We start from the raw sequence: 19,966 nt of genomic DNA, 5'->3' as shown, positions 1-19,966 counted from the left end.
GCAGAGGAGAGTTTATCATTTTCTGTTTGGCTTTGTCTTTTCCATGGCCTTGCATTCCTTATGACCATGGATTTTGTGAATATGTTTATGTATATTCTGCTGAACAGGAGTGAAGGGGGAATGTTGTCTTAGTGTTCCTGTTTCTGCTTTTGTTAATGTGCCACTTTTCCACTATTCACTCCTTCATACCAGTGTATGTATTTCTACAGTCTCTTATGTTCCACCAAAATTTGAGGTAGATTTTAAGAACCCATATAATACAATAGAAAAAAAATCCATATTCATGGAAAAAGTATATTAGAATAATAGGTAAAGACCTGAAGAAAGTGAGAATGCAAATTTATGCACAAGTAATTATATTTCTTCATGATGGAAAATATTATATTATGGAAGGTATCTTCTAAAGGATAAACCTTGGCCTTGCCCTTCTTTTAAGAAGTAGCATACCAATTCAGTCATAAAAATAACCATACACTGTGTACTCTTTGCATCAGAAAGAAGGGTTGTTGAGTAAACAAGGTCTTATGGTATAGCACAGGGAACTGCATTCACTATGCAATGATAAACCAGAACGGAAAAGAATATGAAAAGAAATATACGTATGTATAACTGGGTCGTTTTGGTGTACTGAAGACATTAACATTGTAAATCGACATTGTAATTCAAGGAAATTTTTTTTAATTTGCTGAAGTAGGAAGTGAAAAAAAAATAAAAGACATAGGAACATAAAAGTAGGGTAAATTTCTGTTTGACCAAAAGGCATTAAGGGATTAATAAACTTGGATGGGTCTTTCACGATAAGAAGGAGAGAAACTATGAATGATTCCATTCCATTCATATATTTGATGTTTGACAATACATGTGAAAGAGAAGGAGAAAGATGGTGGTAAAATAGAAATTTTAAGCTGATCAGATTATTTAACTTAGTGCCACATTTATTTATTGTGGAATATGTACTGAAGTGCCATAATTTTAACATGCCATCCATTTAAATCATTATTGTATAGTATATACAGATATTAGTTGATATATACAAGTAAATTTAAGTTTTTCAAAGGCTTTTTTTTTTTTTTACATTTTCTTTATACATTTAAATTTTGCTTCTAAAATGGACACAAGTTTTCTTCCCCTGGGATGGGTTAAAAAAAAAAATAACAACAACATAAATACTGAAGATAAAAGATAATTGAGAGACTAGCCCTAGTCAATTTATTTTTCTTTTTTCCTCCATCTGGATTAAGTAATTTACAACACAAAAAAGCATCAGCACATCATGAGACAAGACCAAACTTAAACGAGAACACTTCATGCCTCAGTAGAAATGTACTGAATTTGTAAAGGAGATATAGTAGGAAGTTATATTATACATATTCATAAACAGAATATTAGATTAGCAATCATGTATAAAGGACTATTATTGAGCTTGGATCTTATGATTTATTATGACTATAAATTGTATAAGTGACAAAATTTTGTTTCTGCTTCTCTTCCAAATACCAAGAGGAATATGAATATCTCTTAATATCAGCCTTAGAGTCCTAAGCTTTTCTTTGCTTATTTTTTCAGGCCTTTTTTAGTAACACAGTCATTATAGTCTTCTTACCACAATTGCAGTGTTGTAGCTTCCTAAACACTACTATGAAGGTTCACTTAGCTTTTTCATGTTTTGTTGCAAAAGGCATGCTTTTTTTTTTTCTCTTTGAGGAATGTTTCTTACTTAAAATAAATAGAAGAATTCGGAGTAAAAGCTAAAAATTTCCCTCATTCCCACATCTACCCGTACCATGACCATTGCTCCAAACACCTACACACACCTACACACACACACACACACCTACACACACACACACACCTACACACACACACACACAACCTATACAAACCCTATATACACACAGACACCCACACCCCTACACATACACACACACAGTAATCTGAAAACAAACCAAACTGGTGAGTGTGTGTGTGTGTAAATATCTACACATCTGCTTTGTTTTCTTTTTACTACAGTGAAGATAATATATATTATTCTGTGACTTTTTTCCTTAACAACATAGTAAAACCATGCTTGTGTTTCTAAAACACTATGTATAAAGATCTGCCTCCTATTTAATGGGTGTCTATTGTTTAGAAAACTTATATAACCAGTTCTTTTTTAGTGAACATTTTGTTTTTCCCAGTTTTGCCCTTTGACAAGCAATGGTAAAAATTATCACTGCATATCCGAGTGTTTCTGTTGACCACATTTTTAAGGGTAACTGCCTGGACAAGGGTGTATACATTTCTATTTTGGCAAATAGTGTCAATTTGCCCATGAAAATGCTTTGCGAGATGTGGGAGGGGGAAACTTTTCCTCTACCCTCTTGGGTTAAGTAATTGGGGGCCTGTGAATTTAACTGACAATAGACAGATTAATAAGAATAATAAAAACCCGAAGCATTCATATGCATATAAAGCTCACAAAAGTAGTAGTTCCCTAAATGACTAGGGTTGGGGGTTGTGTACCTAACTTACTGGAAAGAATGCAGGCAGGAAAGGCTTCTGTAGTAAGAACAAATGGATTTCCAGGGGAATCAACAAGAGATAAGACAGTTTGTGATGATGTTTGTTTATGCAGGTACAAGGTGCAAGTGGTCTCTCCGTTTTGGTTTTTTTTTAATTCCATAAAATTCCTCCAGAAGGGATCCATGAAGTTTTCTGCTCTTAGTGAAATAAGGGAAGTTCCAAAAAGTCTTCTTTCTGGTACCTGTTGAATCTCAAATATTTAATTTAGAATAACCTTCATGCAAACTCTCCAGGTCCAAGTTCATCCCCACAAACATACATTCCTACCTTTACCAACTGTTAGGCCTATCTGTGCTTCCCATGTTACCAGTTGATAGTAACATTTGAAGTGTAAATCATCATGATTATTTAAATATTTAATAATTTATTAGGCTTTTAAAATTGTTTTGAATTTCTCTTTAAGCCTCATCTGCAGATTAAAGAGGGTAAATTATTTAAAGAAATAATTATTAAATATTTATTCAGTCACAGTGCCTGGATACTTCAGCATACCACTGACCATTCTATTATTTGATTAATTCTTAGGAAAGTTGGAGTTATGCCTGATCTTAAACTTAATAATTTTGTTACGTTACCTGTCAGCTTTGCTTTCTTCTCTTTTCATATATCTGATACAGTTTTCTGGCAACAAAAATGCAACAACCACTATCAAAACAAATGAAAAAAAAACTTTTTATCACCACTGGAGGTAATTTGAGTAACAAATAACCTCACTCCAGAGGTTCCCAAACTTTGCTGCATATTAAAATTGCCTGTGGAGTTGTTAAAATATTATTCCCAGGCCTCCCTACACATGACCAGTTCCTAAAGTGTGGGGCCCAAACCAGACCTCAATAATCTTTCAAGATCCACCTTTAAACAGCAGGTGATTCCACTCTGCTGTTTGAGAACCACTGCCTTACTCATAATTAAGTTAATTTACTTACTAGTAATTAAAGAGAAGAATTAAAATTTTATCCTTCCTGTCCTGTGTGTATTTTTCCCCAGGATCACCCAATAACCCTAGACAGTGTAATAAATATAGAAAAATCAATAAAATTAGAAAATCAGCAATTTACAACCCTTAATGAAATCATTGATTCAAGCAAAGATTGTTAATATATGCGAAAACCTCTATGTCCTTAATCCTAGCTGCACATTAGAATTACCTTGTGAATTTTTTAAAAGTCCTAATATTCAGACCACAACTTAGGCTGAGTGACTTGGCATCTCTGAGTGTGGGACTCAGTCAGCAGTAGTTTCTAAATTCTGTGCCCTATACTTCCACCCCAGGCAACCAAGTTGTGTGGTGTGCAACCAAGGCTGAGAATCCTTGCATTAGTAGAAAGGAAGGTGGTATACTTGAAAATACAAACATTAGGCTGCCATCACTTGAATTGGCTGATTGATCTGAGCAAAGTTATGATGTGACAGGATGTAAAGTATGTGGCACCATTCGTAAAGTACTCTAACCCACAGAAACTGGACCTGAAAGCTTTTTCTTTCTAAATTTCTGCTTACAAAAAAAATTGTAGTTCGAGGTTGTGTAAATGATACCATGAGAAATCCATCAAACAAATTCAGCATGTGGCACATCCTATGAGTTTATTGCTATGGTTCCAGCAGTGAACCAAGAAAATGGAAATGAAGGAATGGGAAATCCTTTTTAGATTTAAAGGACTTAAAGAACAATCACAAATGCAATCAGTGAACCTTGTTTTAGCCTGACTAGTGCACGCCACTGAAGAAAGACATTTGTGAGACATCAGGAAGATTTTGAATATGAATTCATTATACAGCATTATGGAATAATGGTAGTTTTCTGAAGTCCTTATTTTATAGAGCTGCAAGTGGAAGTATTTAGAGTTCTGATGATCTCATATGAGAGGTTTGTTTTAAAATTCTCTAACAGAAGAAAGGGAAAAGATAAATAGAGCATGAAAAGTGTGGCATAATGTAATTATTAAATCTGGGAGGTGGTTAGTTATACTTTTCTCTATTTTTATATGTGTTTGAAAGTTTATTTCTAAAAAATTTAAATACAAATTCTGTAAACAAAGGGGTTTAAACTGTACATCAGGGTGACATATGTTAAAGCCTGCCAAGTGTTGCCACATTCTGAAGGCTGCTCCTGATAGAAACAAAACCAACTATGAGACAGTGACATGCGCTCTTAGGCAGTGCGTGGTACTTTACGTTTGCACACAGATGAGATTTTGCTAACATTAAGCAGAATTACCTCTAGCATGCTGGGCATCAGCTTAGAACTCCATTTGTCACTCTGTGCATGGGTGTTTGTGCCACCAAATAAGAATATTAGCATTTTGCTTTAGTCAGTGTGTATCTGAATGTTCCCGAGCCAGTTATTCATGATGTATGAACATACCCCTGAGAAGCTTAAATATTTTGAGTTAGTACTTCATGTAAAAATCAAATATCCAGTTTTAGCCTTTAACATTTTATGTTTAATTCAAACATGTCAAATAAATATTTAAATTCTCTCATGCTTTTAGTGATAATGTGAAGAAATATTCTATTAGCTGGCTAAAATAAAATAGAAATTGTCAAGTCAGAAAGCTCCTCTTTTTCCGTTACCACTTCCTCAACACACTGAGCAGCACTTCCTCAGTTTACAGTTGTTACTTGGGTGTGTGTGTGCGTGTTAAGTCACTTCATTCGTGTCTGACTCATTGTGACCCGAGGGACTGTAGTCCACCAACCACCTCTCTCCATGGGATTCTCCAGGCAAGAATACTGGGTTGCCATGCCCTCCTCCAGGGGTCTTCCCAACTCAGGGATCGAACTCATGTCTCCTGCGGCTCCTACATTGCAGGCGGATTCTTTACCACTGAGCCACTGGGGAAGCTTAGCTGTTACTTTGGAAAACATTAACAAAGCTACCATCTATAACTCCACATTTCATTTTTATACCAAACTTAGCCTGCCTTTAGCTTTATCTTGATAATCTTTATCCAAATAGATAATCCAATAGAAAAGTATAGAAAAAAGTTTCACAAGACCCATTCATTGCTTTTGGTGGTGAATATATATGGATTATTTTTTAAGATTCTTTTTGGTTTTTTAATAGAAGAAGTCTATCTCGTATCTCCCACTAGCAAATATTTTTAGTGATGTATTTGATAACTTTTCTTCCCGTAAAAGAATGAAATTTGTCTTTGAAAAATTATTTGAGTGATTTTTGAGCACTTATTTTCCATAGACTAGACTTTACGGCTTCCCAGGTGGCTCACTGGTAGAATCTGCCAGCCAAGCAAGGTTCAATCCCTGGGTGGGGAAGATTCCCTAGAGAAGGAAATGGCAACCCACTCCAGTATTCTTTTTTTTTTTTTTATGATCTTCTTTAACTTGCCTTTATTGCTCAAATTATTTTTGTTATTTATCCATGCTAATCAATTGTAGTTCACTCATTTTCACCATTGAATTGCATGAATATGCCAGAGTTAATTTATTCATTTTCTTGTGGATGAGCAATTGGGTTGTTACCAGTGTTGTTGGGTTTTTTTAATTAATTTATTTTTTATTGAAGGATAATTGCTTTACATAATTTTGCTGTTTTCTGTCAAACCTCAACATGAATCAGCCATAAGGTATAGCTATATCCCCTTCCTTTTGAACCTCCCTCCCATCTCCCTCCCCATCCCACCCCACTAGGTTGATAGACACTCCAGTATTCTTGCCTGGAAAATCCAATGAACAGAGGAGCCTGGTGGGCCACAGTCCATGGGTCGCAAAGAGTCAATCACTTAGCAACTAAACTACCACTACCACACTTTTTACATGACAGCAAATCCCTTATTCTTTTCTCAGCTTTTCTCATTAGGAAGTGAGCCCCCTGGCCTTTGATGAACAATCACCTGTTAAACTTGGACACTTCATAGTGTGATCTGTTTCTTTTCATCTTTATATTTCTAAACTTACTGTTTCTATAGTTTGTCATTTATAGGTGCCCTTCCAGAATTTGGCTGAGAGCTTTACTTCTTAAATGTTGAAGGCACTGGAATACTATTTCTGCAACAGCTCTCTGGAAAGTAGACTGCCTCCTGAGCCTCTGATCCTATGAAAAGTGAGAATCCCAATGCCAAATAGCAAGTTGAGTTCCCATAAGACTAAATACTCTCCTCATTTTTCACAGTGTTGCCCCTGTGTGTAACAGCCTTAACCGGCTTCTAGGCCAGAGTTGAAAAAATTGTCACATGCCCAATTCCCTTAACAAAGAAAGTGTCATCTGCCTTATCATTGCGTGCTGTTACCATCCTAAAAGCCCTGCCAGAACTCACACTACACTACTTTTTATGAAAGGGCACGCCCGTAAATGCTATAGCAACTCAGGACAAGGAGAATCTGGCATAAAGTTACAGCATGCTGGTTTGTGAAAGACTAGTTAAAGGGTTGTACATGCTAAGTCTCCTTACTACTGATCTCTAGGTTTCTGTTTCCATGGTGATTTTACACACAGTATAGACCTCTGTCATTTCATATAATATAAACAGACACACAGATTAACAAAGCAGACGCGTTTTAAGAATTTTAAGTTCTTTAAAGAAGTCTTCGGCTTTTTACTGAGCATATTTTCATGCGTATTCAGTATGTATCAGGGAGATACATCACAGAAAAGATAAAATAATTCACTTTGTATTTCATCTTTTACCATGAGCTTAATGGGGTTTATAACACATTTTCAATAGCCCCACAACATTATTGTCCCTTAACACAAATATTTTTCTTAGCTGCAACCTTCTACTTTTTCTAATTAATTGCCCTTTTTTGAGTAATACTCAGGCACTCAGATGAAATGGAGCAGGCAAGAAGGACCATGCTTCCACAAATCCCCTAATCTTAATCACAGATGGAGATTACTTCATTCAACTTTGAAGCTTTTTCAAATTCTATATTTATAGACATTGATTTTCTTGGAAGATGCTAATTTGATGCTTGAAAATGTCCTGTAGGATATTTCTGGTGTCCCAGAAAACATGTTTATGATTTTTAAGAAAAGGTAACACATGTTTACACAGATGTAAACACATGTTTACACAGATTAAAGAAGTAGCATTCATACTTTGCCATTTTTACTCATAAAAATATTTTAATTTCATGTTCTGGTTGTACTAAATCACAACATGCCAACTTTTTAATTGTAGTTTAGAGCATTAATTATGAAATGTTTAACCCCATCATGTAAGTGTCTGTGGGTTTCTCTGATAAATTAGACTAGTATCTGCTTCCATTCCACAAAGCAGATGTTTTTAAAAGACATTCATTTGAAGGATTGTGTAAATAATGCATAGTCATTGTGACATGCCATACTACAGTAAGGAATGCTTTATTTAGTAATTTGAAAATGACCCTTTTGTTTACCTGAGGTATAGTGGCTGTGTGTACATACATTTGTGTGTATATATATAATTTATAGATTATAAATTTTCAAAGAAGCAGTAAATAATAGCAAAACTATTTTGAAACAAAATTTTAATTTTCTTTTAATGATTCAGAAGAGATTTCAGTGTCTTTTTCTCTTCACAGATATACATTGTAATTGGATTCTACTATAGAAGTAGAAAAATGACTGAAGTGCTTATTCATAGTATAGAATTTGGTTATTTTACAATTCATATTAAATGAATGTTTTACCAGTTTTGTAGAATTTTGTTTTATATTTACTGAAATGTAAAGCACAAAGTATGTATGCTGTACTCTAAACCCAGTTATTTAGATCTTCAAATTAGATTTTTGACAAATACAAATTTAATATTTTAATGTTCCAGTACTTTGGCCACTTGATGCAAAGAGCTGACTTATTGGAAAAGACCCTGATGCTGGGAAAGATTGAAGGCAAAAGGAGAAGGGGGTGGCAGAGGATGAGATGGTTAGATAGCATTACTGACTCAATGGACGTGAATTTGAGCAAACTCTGGGAGACGGTAGAGGACAGAGGAACCTGGGCACACTGCAGTCCATGGAGTCGCAAAGAGTTGGACACAACTTAGCGACTGAACAACAGTCAATATCTGTGTCCTTTTCCATGTTCTATTTTCTGAAGCATTTCACTTAAAAGAAGCACAGGCTCTCCTGGCAGTCCAGTGATTAAGACTCCATGCTTCCACTTCAGGGGGCACAGGTTTGATCCCTGGTTGGGAAACTGAGATCCTGCATGGCCGAAAGTAAATAAATAATAAAAATATGATAGATACTAACATTTAGAGGGTAGATGATTATATTACTTGGGGGTAATTTTAAGTCTAGTAGCTGTCTGTCACTGTATAGAGTTACCAGAATATTGTTGATTATATTCTCTATGTTGAACATTACATCCTCATGACTTATTTATTTTACAAACTGAAAGTTTGTACCTCTTAAGCCCTTTCACCAGTTTTGCCAACTACCCCCTAACCCCTTACCCCTTGACAACTAGTTTTTTCTCTGTATCTATGAGTCCATTTTTGTTTTGTATTTTAGATTACAGATATAAGTAAAATCATATGGTATTTGTCATTCTTTAACTTATTTCACTTAGCATGATACTCTATCCATGTTGTGGCAAATGACAAAATTGCATTTTTAATGGATGGGCCATACACAAGGGGATACCATATCTTTAGTCATTCATCCATTGGTGGACACTTATGCTGTTTGCATATCTTGGCTATTATAAATAATTGGGCAGTGAACATACAAGTGTATATATCTTTTCAAATTAATGTTTTCACTGTCTTCAGGTAAATATCCAGAAGTGGAATTTCTGGATCATATGGTAGTTCTGTTTTTACTATTTTGAGGAGCCTCCATCCTGTTCTCCATCATGGCTGTACCAATTTACAGTCCCACTAACATGAGGATTCCCTTTTCTCTACATCATTGTTAACACCTGATTTTTGTCTTTTTAATAATAACTATTCTGAGGGTATGAGATGATATCTCATTATAGTTTTGATTTATAGTTCCGTATGATTAGTGAAGTTGAGCATCTTTTCATGTGTCTATTGATCATCTGTATGTCTTCCTTATAAAAATGTTTATTCAGATCCTCTGCCCATTTTTAAATTGAATTATGGGGGGATTTTTGGTGTCCATTTGTGTGAGTTCTTTATATATTTTGAATATTGACCCCCTATCAGATATATATCACTTGGAGATATTTTCTCCCATTCAGTAGGCTGCTTTTTTATTTTGTTGATGTATAAAAGCTTTTTAGCTTGTATATAGTCTTGTTTATTTTTACTTTTGTTGTCTTTGCCTGGGGAGGTTGATCCAAAAAAATATTAATAAGACTGTTGTCAGAGAGTGTACTGTCTATGTCTTCTTCTAGGGCTTTATGGTTTCAGATCTTTTAAGTCTGTAATCCATTTTGACTTTATTTTTGTTGTGCTGTTTTAAAATAAAAGTGACCCAGTTTTATTCTTTTGCATGTAATTGTTCAATTTTTCTAACAGCATTTATTGAAGTGACTGAGTTTCCCCTGCTGTATGTTCTTGGCTCCTTTGTAGTAAATTAATTGACCATATAACCACAAAATTTTTGGAGTAGTTTAAGAAGAATAGGTCTTAACTTTTCTTTAAATAATTGATAGAATTCACCTGTGAAGCCAGTCTGGGCCTGGGCTTTTGTTTGTTGGGAGTTTTTGATTACTGATTTAATTTCATTACTAGTGATTAATCTGTTCTTTTTTTTTTTTTCTTCCTGATTCAGTTCTGGAAGATTTAGTGTTTCTGGGAGTTTATCCACATCTTCTAGCTTGTCTGATTTATGGACTGTAGCCTGCCAGTCATGTCTGACTCTTTGCAAGCCCATGGACTGTAACCTGCCAGGCTTTTCCATCCATGGAATTTTCCAGGCAAGAATACTGGAGTGGGTTGCCATTTCCTTCTCCAGGAGAACTTCCCAACCCAAGAATCAAACTCGGGTCTCCCGCACTGCAGGCAGACGCTTTACCATCTGAGCCACCAGGGAAGCCCAAGGGTCAGAAATCGTTGCAAAATCTAGGACTGAACCAGGGACCTTTAGATCTTGAGGCTAACGTTCTCCCGGCTGAGCTATTTTGGCCACCTGTTTGTCTGATTTGTTGGCCTGTAACTGTTTGTAGTAATCTCTTAAAATCCTCTGAATTTCTATGATGTCAGTTGTAACTTCTATTTGAATTCTAATTTTGAGTCCTCTCTGTTTTTCTTGGTGAGTCTAGCCAAAAGTTTATCAATTTTGTTTGTCTTTTCAAAGAACCAGCTCTTAGTTTCATTGATCTTTTCTATTGCTTTTTCTATTTATTTCTGCTCCAGTCTTTATGATTTCCTTCCTTCTGCTGACTTCTAGGCTTTGTCCTTTTTCCAATTCCTTTAGGTTTAAGGTTAGATTATTTATTTGAGAATGTTCTTATTTCCTGAGGTAGTCCTGTATCACTATAAACTTCCCTCTTAGAACTGATTTTACCTAGTCCTATAGAGTTTGAAGTACTTTGTTTCCACTTTGTTTTGTCTCAGAAGTATTTTTTAATTTCTTCTTTGATTTCTTCTATTGACCCATTGCTTTTTTAGTTGCATGTTGTTTGGCCTTTAGGTGTTTGTGTTTTTGCTAGATTTCTAGTTTCATGTGGTCAGAAAAGATGCTTGATGTGATTTCAGTCTTAAATTTATTGAGACTTTTTTTGCAGCCTAACGTGATCCATCCTGGAGAATGTTCTGTGTGCCTTAGAAAAGAATGTGTATTCTACCATTTTAGGGGCCTGGAATGTTCTGTATATATATTTATTAGGTCTGTCTGATCTAATGTATTATTTAAAATCATGTTCCCTTATTGATTTTCTGTCTGGTTCATCTGTCCATTGAAGTAAGTGTGGTGTTAAAGTCACTTATTACTATATTGCTGTCAATATCTCCCTTTATGTATTAGGTCCTCCTGTGTTGAGTGCACAGATGTTTACAAGTGTTATATCCTCTTGTTGGATTGACCCCTTTATCATTATGTAATGCCCCTCTTTCTCTCTTGTTACAGTTTGTATTTTAAAGTTTATTTTTCTACCCCAGTTTCCTTTTCATTTCTGTTTGTGTGGAGTACCTTTTTTCATCCCTTCACCTGTGTTTCTGGATCTGAAGCATGTCTCTTACAGGCAGCATATGTATGAATCTTGTTTTTTTATCCATTCTGCCACCCTGTGTCTTTTGTTCTTGTCTGTTTCCATTAAAAGTGACTATTGATAGGCATATACTTGTATCCATTGTGTTAATTGTTCTCTGGTTGTTTTTTGTAGTTCTCTGTTCCTTCCTTCTTCTCTTCCTCACTTGTGATTTGATGGCTTTCTTTAGTATAATGTTTATATTTCTTTTTCTTTCTTTTTTGTGTATGTGTTATGGGTTTTTGGTTTGTGGTTACCATGAGTTTTATGTATAACAACCTGTGAATATAGCAGTCTATTACAAGTTGATGGTCACTTCAGTTTGTGCATATTCTAAAAGGCATTACATGTTTTACTCCCCTCCCTGAATACTTTGTTTCTGAGGTCATATTTTTATTTTGTGTTTTACTTAACTCATTATTTTAGATATAGATGATTTTACTACTTTTGTCCTTTAACCTTCATACTGACTTTTTAGCTGATTGATCTGCTACCTTTACTATATGTTTTCCTTTACGAATGTAATTTTTCTTTCATTATTTTTTTGCTTCTAGTTATAGCATTTTCTTTTCCATTTAAAAAAGTCCTTTCAACATTTTTTTAAAAAAGCAGTTTAGTGATCATGAAGTTCTTTATCTTTGGCTTATTTGGGAAACCCTTTATTTCTCAATTCTGAATGATAATCTTGCCAGGTAGCATATTCTTGTTTGTGAGTTTTTCCTTTTAGTATTTTAACTATATCATGCCACTCCTTTCTGACCTGTAAACTTTCTGCTGAAAAATCAGCTAATAGCCTTATGGCATATTAACCTTTGTATGTGATTTTTTTGTATTTCTTTATCTTTGCCATGTACTCATCATGTGTCTTAGTTTGGATCTCTCTGCATTCATCTTATTTGGGACTTAGTGCTCCCTGCACCTGGATATTTGTTTCCTTCTGCAGGTTAGGGAACTTTCAGTCATTATTTCTTCAGATGGTTTTTCTGTTCTTTTCTGTCTGTCTTCTTCTGCAGCCCCCCTGTAATGTGAATGTTAGTATACTTAATGTTGTTGCATAGGTTCCTTAAACTTTCTTCATGTTTAAATTCTTTTTTTCTTTTTACTCTCTTTTTGAGTGATTTTCACCATCCTGTCTTCCAGATCATTGATAACGTTCTTCTTCATCCTCTAATCTGCTGATTTTCTCTAGTGTGTTTTTAACATCAGTCTTTTTATTCTTCACTTCTGGTGGGTTCTTTTTTTATATTTTCTGTCTCGTTTTTGAAATTCCCCCTGAATTTATCCATTCTTCATCCTAGTTTGGTGAGCATGTTTACGACCATTATTTTGAACTTTTTATCTAGTAAGTTGTTTATCTCCATCTTGTTTAGCTTTTTTCTGAGATTTTGTCTTTTTTCTTTCATTTAGAAGCCATTCCTTTGTCTCCTTCTTTTATTTAACTCCCTTGTATTTGTTACTCTGCATTAGGTATATCAACTTTTCTCCTAGTCCTAAAAGAGTGGTCTCATATAGAAAGTCTCCTCCGAGGTCCAATGGCTCAATTCCTTCTAGTCACAAGAGCCAGGATCTCCAGGAATACCCTCTATGTGGGCTGCCTTACTTCGTGTGGTTGAACCATGATTGCTATGGGCACTGTGGTAGATCGGTGACTCCTTGGTTCAGCTAGCTGCGAGGTTTGTCCTCAGTTGCTACAGGCACACTGATGTGTGGGTGGGGCTGGTCTGCCCACAGCTGGCTGTAGGTCCCAGCTGGAACTATTGCAGACGCGGGTATGCTGGCTGGTTCCTTGGAGTGGGAGCCACATTGGAGGTGTGCTGGGGCTGGCTCGGGTCACCCACTGTGGGGGCAGAGTGAGAAACACTAAAGGGGCCGGTGGGGGCAGGTGGACTGATCAGGGCTGGTCCTCTGGAACATCTGGGCAAGGTTCACAGTCTTTGTTAGGTTGAAAAACAGTAACAGAAATGACACCTGCTGGCAACAGGTCACCCAAGGGAAGGAAAGGAAAAAAAAATAAAATGACATCTGTCAGTGTTTTCATTCCCAGAGACAGTTCCACCAGACCCCTGCCCTCTGGCAAATGTCCCCAGATTAGTCAGTGAATCTCCTTCTCTCATATCGTTAGTGTTTTTCAAGCTGTTGCTTCTGCCCTGGGACTTGGAGGAAATGAGCTTGCGTGTGAGCTCTTTGTGGGCAGATTCTTGGTTTCCCACAGCTCTCTGGCTCTCCCAGACTTAAGTTTCCCTGGTTTTTAAAGCCAGCATTATGGGGGCTCGTCTTCCTGGTACAGGTCCCCTGGGCTGGGCAGCCTGACTTGGGTCCCTCGCTCCTCGGGGGTCCTCCACAGTTGCAGTATCTCTCCCGCTATGGGTGGCTGCACTGAGGGTTTGTCTAGTTCTGACTAGACCACATCTCTGCCCCTCCTGCCCATCTCAGTGTGGTCTTTTCTTTGTATCCTCAGTTGTAGAAAATCTGTTTTCTAGTCTTCAGATCACCCTCAGACATGGTGGTTCTGAATGCAGGTGCTGTTTCGTATCTCCATAGGGGGAACTGACCTCAGGATCTTCCTGCTCCTCCATCTCCATCCCTCTAAGGTGATTTATTTTAAATATCTTATTTTAGAAAAGAAGCACAGTTGCTTGTCTCCTGGTTTGCAATAAAATGTTCCATAGGATAAAGAGACCAAATTGCTGAAGTACAGATTTTTTAGGGTGTCTCCTACTCTTTTCTTATTTAAATAATATCCCCTAATGGTTAAAGAGAGCCATACACAGAACTCTAATGGTTTTGGTTTCCATGGTGATAATTTTTTCACGTTCTGACACTGCATGCCACCTAGTGTTTCCAAGTCAAAAACTTTGATGTTTTGGTATCACAGGTTTTATCTTATACTAAAGCCGAAGCTAGAAACTATCTAAACACCTTTTTCTTTTTAAAAATGGCACCTTTCCTCATGTATGTGAAGCCTTGAAGCTACCCCAGTGATTCCTCCGTATCTATAGTTTGTTGCCATTTCATGTGTGGTTTCCCCGTGTTCCTTTCCTGGATGAAATAAAGGCGGATTGCCGCATAGCTCTGATTTCAGGTCATCTCTTGTTTAGCTTGTCTCAGTCATCCTATTCCCTGTAAAACTCTTATAACCCAGCAAACTATGTATTTTACTTGTTCCTCATAAAACTCCTTCACAAATTGCAGTGTAAGAATGTTTAGGACTGTGGAAAAACAGAAGACTTGCAAATTGAAGCAGATAACTCTCCAGTATTATTAGCCTGATAGAGAGAGAGAGCATGTTTCAGTGTGAACTGGGGGAACCACATGCAATCTGAAAGCTATATTGAAATTTCAAACTTAAGAATTCAGAACTGTCACAGATCTCTGCTACCTAGAATTGTACTGTCAAATAATAAATTTGGAGACACATTCATCAAAAACCTATTATTAAGAATGTCAGCAAATCTTTCTGGGGGCTAGGAAACAAAACCTTGGACTGAATCTGACATCAAGTTAAAGGATTAGAATGTAGGATTCCCAGTTTGCCTATAAACCCTGTTTCCACTTTTCAACCTAGCTTGATCAGCAATGCCTAAAAGTTACACCTTGCTTTACAAGAGTGAGTGAAAGGTGCTCAGTCGTGTCTGACTGTCAGTGACCCCCATGGACTGTAGCCTGCCAGGCTTCTCTGTCCATGGAATTCTCCAGGCCAGAATGCTGGAGTGGGTGTCCGTTCTCTTCGCCAGCGGATCTTCCCAACCCAGGGATCAAACCCAGGTCTCCCACATTGCTGGCAGATTCTTTACCAGCTGAGCCACCAGGGAAGCCCTTGCTTACATAGACAAATCTTGTTGAACACAAGCTGCAGCACAATGCCAGGTGTGAATCAGTACTCAGTAAAGAGAAGCTGCTGCTCTTTCGGGGAATTGTTTGCTCAGTAAGTATTTACTGAGCACTTACTGAGTGCTATGCACTTGTCCTAGGCACTGAGGTACAACAGTAAGCAACTCAGACAAAAGTCCCTGCCCACTTTGAGCTTCTATTCTAGTGGAGAGAGGTGGTGGTAAGTGCTATAAAGAAGGACAAGCTGACCTCCTGTGGTAAGTGGATACTACTTAGGTACTACGTCCTCTAGGAAACTTTTCCTAAAGTCCTTAACCCTAGACAGGAACACAAACACATGTGCGTGCACACACACACATACACTGTGTCTTTTCTCAGCCACATTCTTCAGTTCACTTCCGTCGTGTCCAACTCTTTGCAACCCCATGGACTGCAGCATGCCAGGCTTTCTTATCCATCACCAACTCCCAGAGCTTGCTAAAACTCATGTCCGTCGACTCGGTGATGCCATCCAACTATCTCATCGTCTGTCGTCCCTTTCTCCTCCTGCCTTCAATCTTTACCAGCACCAGGGTCTTTTCCAATGAGGCACCTCTTCGCATCAGGTGGTCAGAGTATTGGAGTTTCAGCATTAGTCCTTCCAATGAATATTCAGGACTGATTTCCTTTAGGATGGACTGGTTTGATCTCCTTGCAGCCCAACAGACTCTCAAGAGTCTCTTCCAGCACCACAGTTCAAAAGCATCAGTTCTTCAGCATTCAGCTTTCTTTATAGTCTAACTCTCACATCCATACATGACCACGGGAGAAACCATAGCTTTGACTGTATGGATCTTTGTCGGCAAAGTAATGACTGCTTTTTAATATGCTGTCTTCATTTGTTAAAGCTTTTCTTGCAAGGAAAGCCACATTCTTAGAGCCTGGCATATAGCAGGCCCTTAATAAATAAAGTCAGAAAGACAAATTTCAGTCCTCCTTAGGACTGTGTGTTAAACTCAGAAGATGATGCAGATTCAATTTATAAAGTGAGAGTGAAGCAGCATTCTGAAAAAAATGTTTGTTAGCAACATGAGGGTTAAATTTGAGGAAAGAAAGACTTGTCATCAGAATCTGGGCAAATATATTTTAAAGATACTAGAGAAACAAGAACATATTCGAATCGAGTTGAATAAAATGCAGTTTAATCTATGCCACCTAAATTTATAATATAAGAAGGAGGTTGGAATTGGGAAGAAGAAGAAGATAAATGGTTTTGTTTTTTAAGTTCAAGATTGCAAAATGATATAGTTGAAAATAAAACAAGATAATAGGCAAAAGAGATTTGACTAGAGAAAACAGTAATGAGGCTAAATTTGTCTATTCATTTGGAAAAAAGACGAAAAGCATAAAAGAAGCAAATGGATAAGAAATTAAAATTTCCATTGTTGACAGTTCTGAAAACTGTGTGAAGTCTTTTTGATTTTAGTCCATATGAAATTTGACATAAAGAGCTAGCCCTGCCTTCCAGAGTTTCATCACCAAGCTCAATAATGTGGACATCATGCAAGTTTTCATTTCAAAAGTTTGAGATATGGAAGATCTTTTGTTTAAATAGCATCATTCTCACTCAGTTTGTTGATCCTCTTGGAGGAAGTCACCCAGGAGGTGAGTTTTCCAAGGGAAAACAAGGTCAGTTTTCAGATTTTCATTTAATGCAGCATGTGAGTTAATTTGTGGCTGGTAATCAAGATGAAAAACACTCATGAAATTTAGCAAAACATAGTAACAAGCTGAGTATTTGCAATACTTTTCTATAGAGAAGAGTCAAAATGACTGTGGTTTAAGGTGAAAATAGTCTTATATTAACTTGTATGAAGTCTTGAGTTGATAGTCTTGTATTAAGATTATCCGACGTTGCTGACAAATACCTGATCCTTTTTTTTTTAGCAAGTTTTTATATAATGTCATTCATTTTAGCTGATTAAACTTACCTTCTTGCAGATGTGCCAAATACTGGTGTAAACAAACCAAGAGTTTCTGACGCTGTCCATCCCAACAACTATTTCATCAGGACAGAGCCAGAACCAGGGACCCTCTACTCACCAGAACAGACGTCTCTCCATGAAAGTGAGGGTCTGTTGTATTATCTTTCAAGTATTAGATTTGCTTTTAATACTTCCATTTTGAAAATGAGCATCAGAAGTGTAAAATAAAGGCATTTCCTGCTGGTTTCATTCCTGCAGGATCTTTGGGTAACTCAAGAAGTTCAACACAAATGAATTCTTATTCCGACAGTGGATACCAGGAAGCAGGGAGTTTCCACAACAGCCAGAACTTGAGTAAGGCAGATAATAGACCACAGCATTCATTCGTAGGATCAACTAATAACCACCTGGTGAGGAATTCAAGAGCTGAAGGGCAAACACTGGTTCAGGTAAGCCAAACACATCAAGATTTTTGTAAAGAAATGCCCTCCTAATTGATTATGTGTTATTAATTTAAGTATTCTTTATTGGAAGTAAACCCAATGTGTACAGTTTTAAAGTTCTAGAATGGATGGTGCAGCAAAATCATTTTACACCATGATGCTAATGAAATTTTAAACTTGAAAACTAAAAATGCATTAGTTCCTACTAATTAAATCTGATAAATTCTAGATATAGGAGAGTAGTTTTTCTGAAAGCAACAAGTTTGGTATCAGGAGAGTAGTCCAGGGAGAGTGTGAGAGAACTGGGTGGTATATTCTAGCCTAGTTGTGAGTTCCTCAGAATACTAGAGCTAAAATGTGCTGTGAAGTGTCCTAGAGGGGCAGAGCACAGCTCCCACACTTGTATAAAATGGGATTGGTCCATTCTAACCAAAGGTTTTGCCTTCATCATTGGAATTTTTCTCTGAAAACACATATCTTTGCTAGAATATAGTTATTCCTGCCTATAGAAAGCTAGTATATAGAAGCATAACCATTCTGGTAGGATTTTCTTACTTGATATTAATAATAATAATGCATATATATTTATGAAAACTCCTTAGCTCCTCATTCATTGCCACTTTATTCATTCAGCCTTCCAGCACATGCCAAAATTAGTAGAAGTTATAAGAGTCCCAAGTGGCAGTAACCAGTAAGGATGACTTTCTGGCCAAGTGCCCCAGTGATTTCTCTGGAGCTGAAAAATGGCACGATGATCAAAGAAGTTAGTCTAACACTAATCTCTTAATGCAATACAGGAAGCCCTGAAGGTACACACAGCAGTGGGCCAGTGCCAAGGGAGAAATACAATACGACTTTGGCTCAACAATTTAAGGGAAACTTTTAAGTATTAAGAAACGTTTCTGTATTAAAACAAACACAAATATGGTGCATGAAGTTTTAAGCTAGGACAGGAAGTCTTGTGCCCATAGCAAACTACTTCCAGCTGCAATACCCCTCACCCCCATCCCACCCCTTCCTCAGATGATACACTTACTCCTCTGCTGTTTGGGATGCACTGAGGGAATGGTTTGACAAGCTTTATACTAAATGTTTACAGATGTTCATCTGCTTAGGTCAGTCTCTATGTCAGCAGGTCTGAAGTCACACTTCTCAATAATAATTACAAAGTTTTTCTATTTTGCTCCTAAGAGTGGTCAAGTTGACCTTTTCTTTAATTTTTTTTTAAACGTAGGTAAGTTGATTTTGTTCCTGGAAGTTGCAAGGGGGTCTTTAAATTTGCATGTATTCCAGGAAACACATATTGTAGACATCTGAGCCAAGTGTCATCCTTTTTTGATAGTAAACAACTTATATGTGGGTCATTTAAATTACCTCTAGTACTATTAATAAACCACAAGCACAGATTTTAATTTTCCAACTGCCTACTAATTTTTAAACCACCTCTTTCTTGCCTTATTGTTTATTTACAGTCCCCTTCCCTCCCCAGACCTCCTTTCCATGGCTATTGCCTTAATAGAATTCTTGAGTTTGAGCTCCTGAGTGGTCTCAGACCCATGTCTCAGGCAACCAGTTGCTTGTGACACATGGAGACAGAGCATATTTCCTTTCATAGCATCTAAGAACATACAAAGTCCTTGAGTCATCCCTGTTTCTTCCTTTATTGCCCCAATTAAAAGTAACAGGAGGTTGATGACAACTGAACTCTAGTCATCACTAAGGAAATACAGAAAGCTCAGTTCTGAGCTTTTAACCCAACACCCCAGTCCAGCCACTATTCCTTTTTATTGTTGTCCTGCATGAAGACAGGGATCTGAGATGCAATATTTGCAAGAGTCTATGGACTCATAGGACTGGCCATGGCAGAAATGTTCCTTCTTTCCCAGCTGGCCAGAACCCAGTGGAGATTTTGAGCATTCCTTCTGCTGCAACAGATTTGAGGGCTGATTATTCGTATCTCTTTCAATCCACCAGCTTAAGACAAGAGCCTGTGAATCAAAGAAAATAGAAAGAAATGGCTGAAATCACTAGCAGCCACAATGAAGCTAAAAGAAAAGACA

The 19,966-nt window shown here is 37.0% G+C and overlaps 1 protein-coding gene across 15 annotated transcripts in view; it reads left to right on the top strand.

Moving 5' to 3' along the window:
* Positions 1-19,966, top strand: part of PKP4 (plakophilin 4) — a 248,764-nt gene that overhangs the window by 168,279 nt on the left and 60,519 nt on the right. For 12 of the 15 annotated variants that reach the window (XM_043894948.1, XM_043894941.1, XM_043894947.1 and 9 more), the window contains 2 exons: positions 17,480-17,611; positions 17,722-17,912. In XM_043894948.1, coding sequence (XP_043750883.1) covers positions 17,480-17,611; positions 17,722-17,912 — 323 coding nt within the window. The remainder of the gene's footprint in view (positions 1-17,479; positions 17,612-17,721; positions 17,913-19,966) is intronic. The other 3 variants (XM_043894946.1, XM_043894943.1, XM_043894945.1) reach the window with 1 other exon arrangement.

Source organism: Cervus elaphus, chromosome 33, assembly GCF_910594005.1.
Source record: "Cervus elaphus chromosome 33, mCerEla1.1, whole genome shotgun sequence".
Lineage (NCBI taxonomy): Eukaryota > Metazoa > Chordata > Mammalia > Artiodactyla > Cervidae > Cervus > Cervus elaphus.
Note: the sequence above shows the minus strand (reverse complement) of the source record. Positions and strands in the feature narration are given on the sequence as shown.